Source organism: Ixodes scapularis, unplaced genomic scaffold (assembly GCF_016920785.2).
Source record: "Ixodes scapularis isolate PalLabHiFi unplaced genomic scaffold, ASM1692078v2 PGA_scaffold13__105_contigs__length_92229423, whole genome shotgun sequence".
Classification (NCBI taxonomy): Eukaryota; Metazoa; Arthropoda; class Arachnida; order Ixodida; family Ixodidae; genus Ixodes; species Ixodes scapularis.
Window position 1 is genome coordinate 49586518 of NW_024609839.1, and position 18138 is coordinate 49604655.

At 47.0% G+C, this 18138-nt stretch overlaps 1 protein-coding gene across 1 annotated transcript in view; it reads left to right on the plus strand.

Annotated features, from left to right (window-relative positions):
* Positions 1-18138, plus strand: part of LOC120842316 (corticotropin-releasing factor receptor 1-like) — a 177943-nt gene that overhangs the window by 134315 nt on the left and 25490 nt on the right. The window contains exons 3-5 of the mRNA XM_040213379.1: positions 12173-12267; positions 13647-13759; positions 15973-16105. Coding sequence (XP_040069313.1) covers positions 12173-12267; positions 13647-13759; positions 15973-16105 — 341 coding nt within the window. The remainder of the gene's footprint in view (positions 1-12172; positions 12268-13646; positions 13760-15972; positions 16106-18138) is intronic.

Below are 18138 nucleotides of genomic sequence, written 5' to 3' on the forward strand. Positions count from 1 at the left end.
TTTTTCAAAGCGCCCCCTATAGTTCCCGCACGGAGTGTATAGTAGAGGTCTGTGGTTGCGAGTCCAGCGCCTGTCCTGTTTATTTTCTTCTAGCTTGTCTTTGCCTTCCATTCGCTGTTTATCGCCATGTACAATGCTTACCAACTCACCCCAGTCACCACCTTGCTTCATTTTGCGGCCATGCCAGTACGTTCAAATGAAAACACTAATTTAATGAATATAAAAAAAGAAGCTATATTAATTATAATGATTTTGATCACATAACTTATAAATGTTGACCAACGATTTAAATTGCATTGGCTGAATTTGTTCAGTTGGTAGCTTGTTAAGTGGGCGTAAAAAAAAGTGAAAGCCTTTTACAACTCACTGTAACCCCGAATTAGAGCGCAGCTCTTGAGGAGGAAGAGGGAAGGGTACTGAGGGGGGGGGGTCATGTGATTTCGGGGGGTGGGGGTCATGTGACCTCGGGGGGGGGGGGGGTGGTCACGTGACCTCAGGACGGGGGGGCAATGACCTCGGGGAGGGGGCGTCACGTGACTTGAGGAGAAGGGTCACGTGACCTCGGGAAGTCACTTGACCTTGACCCCCTTCCCTCTCCGAGGTCACCGAAGGTATCCCAGGTCCTCCCGAGGTCCTCCCGAAGGAAACCGAGGTCTTTCCGAGGTCCTCGGGGGGGGGGGGGGGGGGGGGGTAGGGAGGGCTCGCGGTTACGCCGACACCGCTCAAGCCTGAAACAGGCCCTAAGAGCTGCGCTCTAAAAATTATTTTTCCAGAATCCCAGGATACCTTGGGGCCATCCTACATTGCACCCCGCGCCGCAGGGAATAGTAGGGTTTCTCCCGTCTGCATTTGAGCTAGTTGTGCTTGTATTTCTGTGGTGTAAACATCATTGCCGATGACTCAGCCCAATTGCAAATGGTATCGTATTTATGTCCTACAATTTGATTTGTCCCCCCTTCATGTGGCAGTGATTGACTCTCAACTGTAGCCCACAGTGGAAACTTTCATGTGGGAGAGTCATATTAATTACGATCAATAGCAGCTATTTCAGACACCTATTATATTGATCATTGTGAGTCGAAAACGAACACACGCGACTAAGGATAAAACGTACCTAAAACAGACTCGAAACGGGCTCTGTCCTCTTGTTTCTTTCTTTCTTCTTTCGTTTCGTTGTGAAAACACCCGTGTTAACTTTTACTCGTGTGCACTATTTCATGTGCCGTACGTCGGATTACCCTAATGTGTCAAGCAAAGGAAGGGGGGGGGGGGATTTTTTATATTATCGGATCGAAATGGTCAGTTATTTTGACTGGGGGCGCCGCTGCCGTCACACACATTTGATGATTTCCTCATTGCTCGCGAACATTCTTTATTTTGATATTCTAACACGCCTTCGAGGATTGGAATCTGATTATGCGAACCCTGGACTGTAGGGAAGCTGGGAGAGAACAGTGCGCTTAACGTCTGCATGACTCGCGCAAAAGGCTGTAATCAACCCGCATTTTTTTGTTTTGTTCTAGAATTACATCTATATAATTTTGACTCTCCCATGGTAAATTCCTATTTGCGGCTCAAAAGTATAATAGATGAAGTAAAATAAAATGAACTTAAAATGTCCTGAAAAGAGCGGGCAGAATGCTTGGTGCTAGAAACGCAGGTTCTCCTCAACGCGCTGTTGCGCTCTTCTTTAGAGGCTTTCTTTATTAAAACAAAATATAATAAAAAAGGTTTAAATCCGACAGCCTTTTTTTATCATATGTTTCGAGAGGTTTACTTTCTTCTTTGCACGATACCAATAGATAAATTTTTACTCTTTAATAAACTACTCTTTTTTTCCCACTTGTTTGCTACTTCTACCGAACTTCCTGCTCGCGTACTTCAAAGGCGGTTTGAAGAACGTACAGGTTTTTGAGCGTCATATGATGAATTCAACTTCCACGTACTCGCCGTCATTTGGGCGCTTCATTTACATCATAATTTCATTTTCAGAGATCCTCGCAAATCTCTTTATTTACAGACCATTTTATACAGCTGCTCTCGTCCGGAAAATTCGAGCGAAGGAATCGCCGTACCTTGTAGGACTATCTCTTTTTTATCATTATTCTTTTTTTTTTATCTTGCGCGCCTTTAGAAAATAAATCCGTCTTCTATCCTACATAGCATTCATAAAAGACCAAAACTTCTTTTGTTCAATGCGTTTAGGGACTTCTGGAACTCTCATATAAAAAACTGCTGTTTGTTATTGATTTTGTAGTCTGACATATTTTCCTATTCCGCGATAATACTTTGCTTCATTTTCCGTCTCGTTTTGTTAACGCTTCCACACTTGATAATAAAAAAATAATATAAAATGCTGTACTAATATTTACCACTGAACTGTCACCAACACTTGAAAGTAGTGCATCACGGCTTGAGTATTGTAAAAATTTCGCAGACGCTGAACGCAGGGATCGACTATATGTATATATATATATATTTTTTTTTTATTTTTTTCAGAAACAAACAAAATTTATCACGAGCAAGCGAAGACTTGCTATTTTCAGAGGGTTAGCTGTGCTTGCATTTCGACGAAGTAAACATCATTGTCGATGACTCCGCCCAATTGCAAATGATATTCGTATTGACGTCCTACAATTTCATTTTTTCCTCCTCTATGTCGCAATGATTGACCCTAAACGATAGCCTAAAGAGGAAACTTTCGAGTGAGAGAGTCATATTAATCATAATCAATGGCAGCTTCAGAAACATATAGCGTTTACGGCTCCTCATGTTCACGCTCTGGTTTCACGATTCGTTCTTCGGAACTCATATCAGATACTTTCGCCATCTTATTGGCTGTTGAGCGCCAATGAGATGCTCGGTACCCACCACGTCCTTCATTTCTTAAGATGTCACTCACGATTTACAGGGTGGCACAGGTGGACCGTCCGCTGTAAAACGAGCCGATAAATTCGGCGCCATGCCCATGGAAAGCTTAAACTCTCACCGATTGTGCATTCAACCCACTGATCTCTATGTCTATTTGCTAGATCGCGTTTGACCAGCTCCGCCTATGGACGGGAATGCGGCCACGGTCAGCCATCTTTTTGGTCGAGTTATATTATCTCTAGTCATCATACTAATATGGCGGACAACGCAAAGGCGGCAGGCTGGCATAAAAATAGCCTTAGGTCTAGTGCACAGTACCGTGGAATGTGCTTCGTGCTTTATTGAAGTTTCACGAAGCAGATTCTTGAGACCCGGCGTGAACGGTAGCCCCATCTTTGAGGACCCAGCGAAAGTTCTACGAAAGCGCAGCACCGGGAAAAAGCAGCGCAGCTCGCATCGAATGCAGACAGCGTACCGGCGTCTGCTTTCGATGCTTCCCTCGATGCGACTTTCAAAGCGTGCTGTGCTTCTTTTCCCCGGTGCTGCGATTTCATGAAACTTTCACCTGGTCCTCAAAGATCAAGCTACCGTTCACGCCGGGTTTCAACAATATGTTTCGTCGAACAATTTCGATCAAGAACGAAATATCACCCGCGGCTATTTTTATGGCAGCCTGCCATCACTACTAGAGTGTACTAGAAGGAACAAGTGGGACGAGCTACAGGCTCCGCTCATGCTTTCAGTTGCCCCTAAAAAGGTGGAAAGCGATCAGGTGGACCCAAGCGACTTCGATCGCAGCGCCACCTTCGTAGTGTGTACTAGAAAAAACTGACTGAGACGACCGAAGCGTTTTTTCGGCGCCGCCGCTTGTGGAACGATCTTGGCGTTGGAACGCAACGCGTTTTTCATAACAACCGGCTAATCCAAACCGCTTCGCTCGTTGTGCCCGAGAGGGCGCTACGAGCGAAGTGGCTTAGAGGGCCTTCGCGCATTTGAAGACGTCTACGTCTCTGGGCCTGGACGGGATTCCGGCTTCGGTTCTTGAATCGATGGGAACGAAGACAAGGCAGCAGATGGCAGAGATCTTCAGTGCAATCTTGAGTGGCTCAGAACCCGTGCCCCAAGACTGGAGGCTTGGTCGGGTTCTCTTGGTCCCTAGGAAGGAGGCAACCGACAACATCTTCAGGACTATCGGCCACTTACAGTGACTTCCACCATCTACAGAGCCTTCGCACATATATTGAAAGATTACATGGCAGCATGGGCAGAGGAGAATGGGGTGTTAACGGAGCTGCAGGGAGGCTTCCGTCGGGGTCGCCGACTGGAGGACAACATTTTTACGATCACCCAGTGTATTGAGGTCGCCCGCAAGGAAGGAAGAAAACTCCTGTGCTGCTTCCTTGACATTGCGAAAGCTTACGACAGTGTACCTCACGAGTTATTGCTCCAGCACCTAGAACAGTTAGACATGCCACGGAAGTGGTTGGCCCTCGTCCGATGTCTGTATTCGGGTAACGCGGTGACAACAAGATGAATGGTGCCAAATCGGAGCAAGTGACTGTAACAAGAGGTCTACGACAAGGCTGCCCGCTTTCTCCTTTCTTATATATCCTCTATGTGTCGGGGCTAGAGAGGCGCTTGCTCCAGTCGGGGGTAGGATTCTCTTTCACCCATTTAGAAAAAGGATAGCCAGTGAACTGGACGCTACCAGGTCTCACCTTTGCGGATGACATCGTACTTACAGCGGAAAGTGTAGAGTCACTACAGCAGCTTTTAGTCATTTGTGTAGAGAGGCGGATGCGCGCTGCCTTCGCTTCAACAGCAAAAAGTCGGCAGTCGTGCAACTAGCCGGACCTGAAGAGCCGCGTCTTGGTCACTGCGTGCTGAAGGGCGAACGAATCCCCCTGCAAGGCACCTATAAGTACCTGGGTATTCTACTCACAAATAAGCCAGAATACCTAGCGGAACACCATCTCCACCTCAGAAAGACGGCCGTGCGAAACACCAGTGTCCTTCTCAAGCGTAGCCTACGGAGCTGCAATCGATTTCTGGTTACAAGGGAACTCTAGAAAGCAGCCATGGTCCCTGGCCTAACATTTGCTAATGCTGTTGTGTGCATTCCTGGAGACGTGAGGGACATTCTGGAGCGCCGGCAGCGCGAAGTTGGGAGGCAGGCCCTAGGCTGCCATGGCATGGTGGCGAACGAAGCTGTCCAAGAAGATCTTGGATGGTCATCGTTTGAAGCCAGAGAAGCAGCTAGCAAGATCGGCTACGACGGGCGTCTGCGACTCATGGACCGAGGACGGTGGGCCAAACGACTATTTGTGTACATACACCTGACAGGGATACAGACAAAGTGGAGAATGCGACTGTACCAGCTGGAAAAGAAATATGGCTTCTTTACTGTGCCCGTGGCTGCCACTACAGAGCAAAAGTGGGAACTGGAGGTGCGGAAGAGTGTGCGCGAGGAAGAGGCTGTGCAGTGGTCGGAGGCGGCCCGCTCAAAGTCAACCCCGCAAGTGTACAACCGCTGGAAAAATGAAATATCGACAGAGACAACCCTGTATGATAATAGCCTGGGCAGCTACCTGCTTTTTGAAGCACGTGCGGGAGGGCTAAGAACGCTAGTGTACAGGCAGCGTTTTGACCAACAGGTACAATCAACATCATGCCGGGCATGTGGCGAAACCGAGGAAACTAGCAAGCATATTGTGCTCTCCTGCCCAAGTCTCGTACCAAGACACCCGGTGGATTGGGGCCAGGCGCCAGACAACGGGCTGCATCTAGACGAGGCACATTCACACGAACAATTTCTGGCAGAAGCCCTCGGCTTCCGAGTTGGGGACACAGGCAGGGATGCTGTGTGCTGGCCCAGTGCGAACTTAAATCGCGCTGCAGTGACACTGCAGCCCAGGTGGAAGTGCAGCGACGCAGTCGAGAAGACTAAAAGGAGGCTGGAGGACTGGTGGCGAAGAATGCAACAGTAGTGCAATTTTTTTTTCTCTCCGTTTTTATTCGGCTAGGTCTGATTTCTATTCAAACCGCCCGCTTCAAGGGGAACAGCCATAAAATCATCATCATCATCATCTTGGATTAGCCGGTTTTTTCCACATGTGGAGGTACCTAAATAGCACTCCGGTCGACCCACTCGGTCCTTCTAGTACACCCTACCACTACCGCCACAAACTGTCTGCCATGGATGGATGATAGTGGCTGCACCAGCTTTACATTGGCTAGAGGTAATATAACTCTACGAAAAATATGGCCGCCACTGGCCGCATTCGCGGAGCGGGCAAACGCGATCCAGCAAATAGACATAGAGATCAGTGATTGAACCGGTCACTTTTGCCGTGTGAACTTTCAAGGCGTAGTCCTTTTCTTGTAAAGAGGTTAGAGCGACAAACTTCCCAAGGTTTGACGCGTTCGCAGACGGCTCAGTTGGCGGCGCTCGTTACTCGTGGCGCCATCTACCGGTAGCGGCAGCTAACAGAGGGCACTCTTTGTGGTCTTCTCGCTGCGCCTATCGGGAGTTGGCGCCGCGAGTAAATAGGGTTGCTAACTCGGTCGTTTGCGAAAGCGCCCAGCCTTGATTACGGCAACTTTGTTGCTGTAATCTTTTTTTTTTTTAGAAGAGAACTACGTTTCGAAAGCTTACATGGTTCGCGTTGTTTCAACATTGTTTTTAAATATAGGTAATATTATTATTATTATTATTAAAACTGAAGTGCGCATTACGCACTCGGTGAACGTTTGAGCTTCCTATGTTGGAATTTTGCGCCACGTTTTACAGCGGAAGATCCGCTGGTGCCATCCTATATAACCAACATCTACCATATGGTCCGCAATCTCTCAGCCTTTGCTAAAAAACAAATTATGTGACACCGGATAAAGTCTCAATTTATTTAAAATCGCACTAACTCCAGGGCCGGTTTGCTGGCGCTGGCTCCGCGGGGAGAAAGTCCACCTAGTGTTCCAACTTCCAGACAATTTTACTCAGCAGAAGTAAGACTCGCTTACCGTTTTCCTCATTTCTCACTTAACTCGACGTTCCCCAGAAATAACGCTACACGACGCTCCTAAAGTGCACGAATGCGATTAATGTGGCTCACATTTCGGGCCCAGTAAACCGGCCCAAGCGTCTATAAATGTGTCCTGCTTTAATTTTACGGCCTCATACGGCGATGGCCTCTTTGCTCTCGCCGCTGGCGGAGGAAGTCGCAGTCACTCGACCCGCGGTTCTCTCGGTCCCTAGGGAGGTGCAAGTTTCCGGGAACGGAGCGATTAATTGCAACCGGAGTGTGCCGCAAGAGCGGCGATGGTCCCGATGATTTTGATTTATAAGATGGAGATAAGCCAACGAGGGCTTTTCTTTTATGTGTTTATATTTTTGTGTAGTAACGGTGTGCATATCTACAGGCTCTCGCGACGTTTTCACTCTATATTTTTTCAGGAATATTTTATTAACTTGATCTGTAATCTTGTAGAAGCCTTGCTGCCTTTCTTTACTTCCTTTTCCTTTCTTTTTACCCTTCCTGCTGGGACCATCCATTGGGTCAGCGGAATGCGAAGAATAGATAAATAATTAAGCATTAATGTTCCGGGTGAAACAGGAGACGTGTGTATAATGCAGTGAGTTACAAAATACCCCGGGGTCGTTGTCCATCTGTGAGAAACACCACTTCATTCCCGGGGCTGGTTGAAAAAGTGGAGAGCTCGAAAGCCTCGTACTTGCGATGGAAAAACGGATAAATGACGCAATATCCGCTTTCTTTTTACACGAATGCGCGAATATTGGGTTGCCGCGTTTATTCGCCTAACGGCTACGCAGATGTTTCCGCATTTGAAATCTTTTTTTTTATAGTGAAAACTAAAATAATTTTTTTTATCTCTGCGACATCTTAAAGGCGCTCTAAATGCCGAGCGCTGATAGGTACGCTCTGACGTCGTGGCGTTACCTGGCGTCACAATATCACGTCACGTCACGCACGACGTCGTGGCGTCACGGTCGGGCGTAAGTCTCGCCGCCGGCCTTCTCGCGTTTCGAAGGAGGACCAGCCGTGGTCTCCTTTGGGTCGAACTGTTTGGCAGCTCTTCAGCGACGGCCGAGTACCGTATATCGTCCGGTCCGCTTTTATGTGAATGGATGCATACAACGAAACGTGTTTCTTCCTGTGGCGGCTTGCGCCACCTAGCCACTGTTTTAATAACCATGGTAAACGGTCGCCTAGTATTCAATACATAAAAGTCGCGAGCTTTAGTGTGCTTTGTTTCACGTTAGCGCCGGCCGCAGCGAACGCGACGATCCGATGGCGTTAAAAGTGCCTCGTAACGACGCTCGTTGTCTTTGTGCGCTTGCCACCGCAAGCTAACTTAATCACGCACAAAAAAAAAAAAAAAAAAGGAATGCGATAGCGTTATCGCGCCGCGTTCGCGTCGCCTTCTCATTGGCTTATCATGCTCTTACGGCAAGTAACAGGAATTGCGGCGGTCATGGCCTACACTTTAAAAAAATGCCCGTGTGTCTACTTTCCTGCACAACACTCGGAGAGCCAATCACTGCAACTGACGGAGGCAGCTCAGCGAATGACGAAGCCGAAAAATATGTTTAGACCAAAAAAAGCAGTCTAAGTTGTGACATTTATCAACGCTATAGAGTGGCGTTTTGCATTGCTTAATGTCACAACTCAAAGTGCGTTTTTTGCTGTAAACATATGTTTCGGCATCGTCATTCGCTGAGCTGCTTCCGTAAGTTGCGGCGATTGGCTCTCCAAGTGTTGTGCAGGAAAGTAGACACACGGGCTTTTTTTTTTTTTTTTTTTAGTGTAGTCTGTAGCCTCTTTGGCTTCGCAACCAAAGGGTCGCGGGTTCGAATCCCGCCTATAATCCTTCCAATTTTTCTGTAAGGCAGAATATTGTCTTCATAAAGTGAAATAACTTTGAGACATTTGGCACTTTTAATTAGCATGACATGTGATGTTTTTGTTTAATCACTTTCATTCCACGCGTTTCACGTGAGCATTGTGGAATGTCTGAAATTCCCGCGCGAGGTCACGCGGCTGAGACGTATTGACCCTCTCGACCAATCGGGATTTTGCCGTCACGCCACCGACATCGGCTTTTCTGCGACGCGAGCTCCTTAACTCCATCGCGTCAAAAATCGCGGGGTCACGGTGTATTTGCTGGGCGTGATTCGGTTGGCCCGCGGTCGCATGGCACGAAGAGGGCGAGCGCCATGATGATACACTTTTGGCACTGTTTGATGTACTCCGTTTGGTCGCGGCGTTTGCTGCGGTTGGAATTAATGTGAGAGGGAGGATAGTGATGCTACTAAAAACAAAAGCGTATTTATTTACGGCTACTTACCCTGTCAGCAGCTCTACTCCCACACCGCCGGAAGCTAAGGAGATTTACTTATTCATCACCCGAGGACGAGGTTTCCTTCCGAAGATGTTTGTCAAAATAATGCTGTCGCAAACATTGATTTTCTGGCGTTTTCTTTTTAGCATTTCGTGATGTTTTCGCCTTTCAAGCCGCACTGCAATGTCTGCCCCCACTCCAGGAGGGTAAACATGGCTAATAACGTGATTGCCTCGAGCGCATCATGCTTAACATTGCAGGATAGTGCGGGCCTGAATCCTTTCATATTGAAACAGCTCGACCGAAAGCGTACGAAGCGAGAAACCTTCCGGAGTGAACGTCGACTATACCAGGTGTAATCAAAACGTTCGTGGGCTGATTTTGTGACGTAAAAAGAGAGGGCAGCACAGAAATGCGCGCGCAGCAGTCGAAGAGAGGGACCGTCCTGCGTCATTATGTTAAAGGCGCCGCTCTGTGAACACTTGCAGCTGCGCTACGCAAAGTTTTGGGACCGCATGCACGAGCATAATAGAGATCTCTCCATAGACTGGAAACCAAATCAAGAGCGAACATCAATTTTAGCTCAAACGCGGCAAATCTAAAAGAGAGACCTCTGAAATTATTTAAAAGTCTTATGTCAAAAAACAGCGAGGTGTGCGAGGTGTTTTGAATGGCTCTCGCGCCTCAAGAATGGAATAACGTCACTGAAGTCAAAGAGAAGTCGGATTAGGTCGTCATATACTGCTGTTCGTCTTGCAGCAATGTTGTGCCGTTCCTGAAGCGTGGGTGCCACCTAAAACACTTCGCAAAATTCACTGATTTTCGACACGACCCTGCTGAATCATTTCGAATGTCTCTGTTTTATATCCGCCGACTTTGACGCAAAATTAATGTTCGTTCCCGCTCTGGTTTGTAGTCTATTGTGAAATCGCCATTGTGCCGTACCCATGGGCACAAAAACTCGTGTAGCACAGCTGCAAGTGCTCACGGAGCAACGCCCTTTGGTATTGGCGGCGAGACGTGTAGTTGGCGCCCTCCTATGGTTCCCTCTCGTGACGTCATTTCCTTTTCGAACAACAAGTTCGATGGTGTTTGGAATGAGCCTGGTAGAAGCTTGAAATTCTTGCACTCTGAAACCAACATTGCCAACACCGTGAAAATTGACGTTCTTACCATTACTGTTATTTCCGTCGATGAGAAATCTTTTGCTGAGGTCATAGTCAGCATTCGGCCAATCGTGGAACGCTGATCACGGCGACGCTTATGATCGCTCACGTCTTCGATAACGAAACACGAAGGTCCCTTGCTTCAACTGCTGCGCGCGCATCACTGTGCTGCCTTCTCTTTTTACGCTACAAAAATCAATCCCTGAACTTTTTATTACACCTCATACTTCATTTCACCCGAAGTCCAGACGAAGCCGACGCTACGAGCTGATGGGACAAATCAAACAACGTGAAAAGCGCACCATCGTGGTGTTCGTCTTGTTCGTCTTGTTTCTGTGTATGTTCCCTACAACGAGGTAGAGGGCCTTAGAGCGATAAACTGGCAGGTCAAAGTGACCCCCCATCGGCCGCCGCCATGTTGCACATCTTTGACCTACTAGACACGTGACCTTATAGTTTTACGTCTAGATTTTAGCGAAGTACCGCGCATAAATAATTGCTCATTCATATTTAATAACAGCACCGACGAGATAAGTTGCGTTTCTTTCGTTTTAAGTCCAAAATGTGCTTTTACGACAAAAATTAGGGCAGCTTCGCAATGCCTTCGCAAGATGCCGGCGGCCGCTGTGCTACATTTTGGATTTTTATCGGAGCTAGATTTTCATCCCTGGGGCTAACAGTATTGAAAAAAATAGTGATTCATGCTTTTTTAACAGCGATCTCAACACAAATCGTGGCTCAACTTTGCGTAAAAGCCGCGCGGTTGAGTAAGGTCACGTGTCTAGTGGTCAAGATTGTACAACCATCAGCGAAGTGGGGATTACATTTTCCTGGTGAACGGGATACCAGTTTATCGCTCCGAGCCCCTCTACCTCGTTGGTTCTAAATCATTGTTTAACCAAATTATAAACAGGAGAGACTTGCGCTTTTGACGGTGCTTCATTGGTCCATTGGTCTTATTAGCGCATAGCGTCGACTGCATCTGGACTTAAGGGGAAAATGAAACATTTTTTTTTTTAAATCTGAGTGAGGAGCGGACTTCGCTCCTTGTCCCGTGAATTCAGTTATCGCACTTGGGCGGAAGCAAAGCTAAACCGCATTTATATTGAAAACTTCGAACATAATATATCGCGGGCTATGCCGCGAGCCTCTCTGCCGCCCGCTATCTGCCCAAAGCGTCGCGACTTCATGAATCTTCGGAATTGTCGCGCCAGCTCAGTGACGAGCAAGGCTCATCTGACCCCTCCGATGACGTCAATTTCGCTAGTTTTTCCCTCCGTTTTGGCGCTCTCCTGCGCTCGACGCGCAGCAGCAGGCGGGCAGCGTCGAAATTTAAAATGGTGATTAGGACACTCCTACTAATAAGATCGAAAGTAAATTCAATACAAGAGTTCACTTTAGGGTGCCTACATCAAAAGTTTAGGTTTCTTGTTGTTTTTTTCAATTTAGGGACTTTTTTAGCTTTTCTTTAAGCGAAAATGAAGCATACCAGGATCGGATAGCGCCTCCGCAATAAGTAACTCGGTGATAAATGCCAACACGTCACCCCTAGATCTAAGAATTTGACCTCACTATTTGATAATGTCAAGGAAGCCCCACACGCGCACGTTGGTTCCCCCTTTCGTTATTCTGCGTGCTTCGACTACCTTTATGAAGCGGTTCGTCTTTGTGCTTCAACAACACGACGCCGTTCTCATGTAGCTTTTTTAATACAAATACACGCCAACTCACCCAGGTTTAGTCATTCGATTTTTTCCTTTTTTTTTTTTTTCTTACAGGGTTGTATGCCTACAGAGTGTGCGGACCCGAGGGAAACTGGCTTTGGGGGAACTGGACCAACTACACCGAATGCCTCGGCCTCATCAATAACCAGGTGACGAAAGGAGCTTTTTGAGGTTCAAGGTCAAAATAAGGGCAAGAATGCCGGGATATTGGTATTTTTTCCCTCGTCACGCGAGTCTAGTCGCACACATACGCGGCGTATTCTATAGGGAGTATTCACTGGACGCCATATTTGTGGGTGCTCTTTAGAGCGCCTGCTCAGAACGAGCTCCCATCAATAGGCTGCCAAGACCGGCACTCTTGATGGTGCGGAATGCACGTTGCAAAAGAACTGTGGAAGCTCGCCATCAGCACGCGCTCAGCATTCGCGCACACAGCTATGGCCGCCAGTGAATACTTTCTATACGGAGAGCACGTCGTCTGCTACTTGCGCAGGAGTTGCGGTGACGTCAGAACGACGGCGAGCTCTGATTGGCTTGATTGAAAGAATAGTGGGTACACCTCAATGCTAGATGCCTTGAGGTCTACCCACTATTTCTTTCAATCAGCCGATAAGAGCTCGGCGTTCTGACATCATAGCAACCCCAAGGCAAGTAGCAGACGAACTTGCGCTTCACCTTTTCAGCGCTTATTACCCGGGCGAAAAATGCCGAGTCACTAAGCTGTGGACGGATGCCCAGCGTCTTATATATTGTATAGCAATGCTACAGCGCATGCTCAAAAAGTGTTTCATAGCCCAGCAGACAAAAGATGGCATCGCGCAGAAGGCGATTTTTTGCAAAGGTCTTTTTCGAAGAGGTGCATGTTTGGATCGTTGGGCTGCTATGAGTGTGAAGCACATACATTCGCGGACAGCTCAAGAAAATCACGGCTTGGCGAGTTCCGAGCATATCATTACAGTTGCGCAGCGAATGAGACTGTTCCATTCGTCGATAACCACGTATAAGAGCACGAGTCATGAAATACGTTGAACAAACTAATCAATTCACACATTGCCTTTTTTTTAGTTATTTTTAGATCTGTCCGAATTGAGGAACGTGGTGAACGTCGCGGGATGATTAGTGAAGATTACAGAAGGATTTCGTTTTCTGGTAATATATATATATATATATATATAACGTAAAACAAGCAATCACGCAGGCAGAGCCAGAAAAGTACGAAAGCCTCATTTTTAGTCATTGACCTCATTGTCCCTGAGACTAACGCAGGGAATGATTTAAGAGGTTCGCGCTACTTCTTCGTGATTCGTCCTTTGGCGTTCCTATCAACTAATACCTCAACCTCATTCGCTGCCGAGTAATGCGATGATACCGAAGGCACGTCACGCCCGTGCTGCTTTATTTGTTAAGGGGTATAGACAAGTATACGGTCTGTGTGTGTACACGCTCGGGCTCGTAGTAGGTTGTATATGTAGTCGTGCATTGTGACCGGCCTCGGGCATATGGAACGCTTCCTCCCCTTTTGCTGCAGCCCCAAGAGATGTCGTCGGTGGTGTCTCTAGCGGTCAGCTACATCCTACTTCTGTTCTCGCTCCTGTCACTCATCTTTCTATTCGCTACGATGTTCATCTTTTGTTACTTCAGGTGCGTAGTCCCTTTTAGCCGTTTTAATCCGACGTCAGCATTTTGAATTTCATTTGAAAAAAATACAGACATTTAGGCTGTATTAGGCTGCGAATTTCGCAGCCTAAACAGACGTTTAGGCTGCGAAATTAGAGCGCAGCTCTTGAGGTATCTTATTCTGAGATATACCATTGTAACAAATTTGAGAGAGAAATATTTGTATATATTTTCTTTTTCTTTTTATGGTCGGCCAGAGAGGATGAGGAGGGTACGGTGGGGGCCCGATAATGCAACGCGCACGGTTACGCCGACATCGACGCCGACGCCGCGCTATATGCGGGAATGGGCGCCTCTGAGCTGAACTCTAAAAGCAATTTAGAAGTTACAACTATTATTGATGCGTCATGGAAGACCCCACAAGAGTGTGGTTTTAGATTATAGATTTAGGCAGGAAAATGGCGCCTCGTAAAATAACTGGATTCTGGGAAAGTAGCGCCAGTGCCTTCCATACACTTTAAAAAAACGCAGTCTGAGTTGTGAGATTAGGCAATGCAAAACGTCACGCTTGCATTGCCTAATGTCACAACTCAGTCTGCGTTTTTTGGTCTAAACAGATGTTTCGGCATCGTCATTCGCTGAGCTGCCTGCGTAAGCTGCGCTGATTGGCTCTCCGAGTGTTGTGCGTGAAAGTAGACGCACAGACTTATTTTATAGTGTATACTTGCTACCCGGACACACTGAACAGATAGTAACATACAGACGACCGAAACCTTGCAAGGCGATTTTCTGATCTGTCTTTGTTTCTATGGCAGTCGTCATTTCGGTCTTTTCCAATCTTCGAAGCTTCGAAAGGGTCATTTAAAACCTGTCGTGCCAAGATCGCTATCGACCGTCATCGTAGTGAAAGCGTTTCTCTTCACTGTAAGCGTCTTCGGCAATATGTATGTAATCAACTTATCAACCGGGCTCCTCTCCCTAGATCTCTTACTATAATTGTTAATCTTGTGTGTTTCAATGACCCCAAGTACCGACTCTGTATGTGGTGGGGGTGCGAAGATGTACGCTTGTTTCGACGTTCTGTGGATAACAAAATCTTGGTATAGAAGAAATGTCTTTATAAAGCAATCTGTCACCGGGAATTTGGATTGTCTCACCCACAATGAAGGGACAAAAAGAAACTGTTTGTTCCATGAAACAAAATGGCGTCCGTATGGTGTGCTTGGTGCTCCTTTCAGGATCTAGTTACTTGGGTGCCTTGAACGGAGTTCTGCAGCTCGTGCTCGTGTTATTGAATTTATTGCTGGGGATCGAACGATGATGGGTCATTTGTTCAGCTTGTTTTCCACAGAGCTCCGTGCTTACCTAACACTGGGCCTGTAGATCTGTTTCTTCAAGTCATCTTCCTCGATCAATCGCGAGGCAGATATTGGGCGGAAGTGCTGCGTCATTGTTTGGAAGAAACTCGCGTTCAATTAACCTTTTTCACACGAAGGCGACACCAGGCAGAGGGTGCGCACAGCCCGTCCGGTGGGGTCGAATGGATACACGGATGAACCATAAGACGGATCCGTTTCATTCGGGCGGCAGGTTGCACCATTCACTAGCTCCGCGGGACAAAGCCGGATTCGGCCTTGACAGTCCAATCCGCTTGCGTCTTTGCGAATCCCAAAATTGCTATTCTTCTCGCAGAGAAAAAGCGAAATTTGAAATTCGTAGGAAAGAAATAACGTCTGTGTACTGCAGAGGCAGCGCGCAATGGTAGTCCCGGGAAAGATTGCATGAAATGAAATTTTAGTAGTAACGAAATTAGTCCATATAAAAGAATTTGCTTGCAAAATTTATGCAGGCCTTTTGAGCGGCACAGCTTCTGGCGTAACCGAGTGGTCTAATTAGTTTACCTTTCCTCCTGTTTTGGAGTAGGGTATGGCAACTTTGAATCCTCCATCCGGGAACTGTGGAGCTTAATTTTCTGGCGCAGGAGAGGTAGTGCAACTTCCTACTACACACTAGTCGTAGTTTGAGTGTTTGCCGCTCTGTGAAGAGGGCCTTGACGTGCGCAGAACGGTTCTTTAAAAAACAAGTTGTTGATGCTTCACAGATTGAACAAAATATTGAAACCTTGGACCTCATTGACGTGTTGAAAACAATTAGTTCCACTGTCGACCAGTCACCGAAAATCACAGGCTGGATGGGGGAGAGTCTTTCGGTTAATTGAGTATCCGATCGTGTGACAGGTCGCTGCAGTGCTCCCGCACCCGGGTGCACCAAAACCTGGTGCTGGCACTAATGGTGCACGCCGTCATGCTCGTGGTGCTCTCCCTACCTGTGGTGCTGCACTCCGACGCACCGTCGCCCTTTGTACAAATAGTGAGTCCCCGTTCTTTCCCTACACGTCCCTAGATTCCATAGGGAAACGTTGTCCGCAATTCTTTGCTCGCGAGAAGTAGGTACCTTTCCGAGTTGTTTGAACAAGCGTCTACACCAAGGTGGCAATCTATGCAAGTTGGTTTGGTAGTCACTAAAAAAAGGTGAACAGCGCGCAAAGTACATATAGAGGGTCTCCTTTGTATGTCTCATTTCTACGTATGTTTTTTTAGTTCCTAAAGAAAGAAACGACAAGCGCTGGCTAACTAAACATTAAATGAACAAAACAGTGCAACAACAATGATCTCAGACATGGCCAATCATCACAAGCCCAAATGAGCTATCTCTTTGCTATGCAGATTGCGAGACACCCTACCCTACTAGAGACGTGCTCCATAAAAACACGAAAGGAAGATCATTGTATCAGCCAAGCTGCAGCCAATCTGCATAGCAAGGAGGTAGCTTTTTTGGTCATGTGACGATTGGCCATGACTGAGTTGATTGTTGTTGCTGTCTGTTTTTTGTTTTTATTTAGTTGAGAGTCAGCGCTTGTCTTGTTTATTGTCCTATTCTCTGTCTTCGTTTGTTTGCTAGCTATATATTTTTTCTCATGTATTTTATTTTATTCGGACCACCTTATTGAAATTCTTCTGTGACCTGGAATTGCGTTTTATACAAACCATAATCTTGACATGTACCTGTCCTTTTTCTTTTTTTTTGTTATGCCGCTGCCACTCTATTTTAACATCATACAAAGCACAGTATGCAAACACTGTCTGAGGCGTTTCTCCTTCATGTGTGACACTTCTGTCACATTGGCCATACAAACATTTTGCGCAGACATGTTGGTAGCATGATGCAAACATGCTGCGAAATATGCTCGAGGCGTGTTTGCAGATATCATGTCATCATGTTTTGCTGGGAACACCTTGTCTTTTCTGTGTTGTATGAGCAGTCAGACTCAAAACGCTGTCGCAAACATTCAGACGGGGCGCGTCGTGCTTGAAGCCGCGTGTATATTCAAAATACGTTTTTGAGTCTTCACGGACAATCTCAAACGCCATTTTTTGCACTCCAGGTGCGCCGTGTAGTTTTTCAAAGCGAGGAAAACGCGTTCAAACAGGCGCTTAGAGGCTCCCGCTGAATACCCGAAGAAGCGGTCCCAGGGTTCCAGTTCTCCGCTTGTCTTGTTTTAAGAAGGAAACGGGAGGAACGAAAAATGGCAATGAATAATGTATCCGGAAATCCGGAGGTACATACACACTCGCAGGTACGTCCTTCGGTGCAATTCGGGATTTGTGTCCGGTGCTTCCGAATATATCATTGTCGTTCCCGGGTTTCAGATGCTTGGTTTTGTTCCCTTGACACTCACCCCCCGCCCCCTGCCACTTCCCCCTTTTCAAAAAATAAGACCGGACACACTTTGTCTGGGCTTTTACTAGGCTTGTAGTCCCCACAATACCCATTACTTTTCGATTTCTAAAACAGTTAAAAAAAGGGAGCTACGCTTCGGGATTTGAATCTCTTCTGAGCCTACGATTCCTCATAATCTGGTGGCAAACTCAGAAAAGCAGTGAGGACTCTTGTATAGTGTATAGAAACACTTTGCTTGAGTATAGGGGGTTGTCGCTCGTCAGCTACCGATATGCTTTTGTTTTGCTCGTGGCACTCCGGCCGTGTTCTCACGAGGTTTGAGACGTGAGGCCTTCCACCGACCCACAAGCCTTATGCGCAGTTCACACACTTGCAACCGAGTAGGACGGAGAGAGACAAGACCGGTTTTAATTGCCTCTTACGCCGTGATAGGACCAGCTCCGCAGCATCGCAGCCGGTCCTAAGACGTTGCAAGAGGCTTAAAAACCGGTCTCGTCTCTCTCGGTCGTACTCGATTACAGGTGTGCGAGCGAGCTTTAGCGTAGACCGACTTTCCCTTCGCGGGGGTTTGTTTCGGTGTCTGCGCTTTCTTATCAGATATCCTGTACCCATATATGCAGCGGGTCTCTTTTTTTTTATTTATTATGTGTGTACGTAGTATC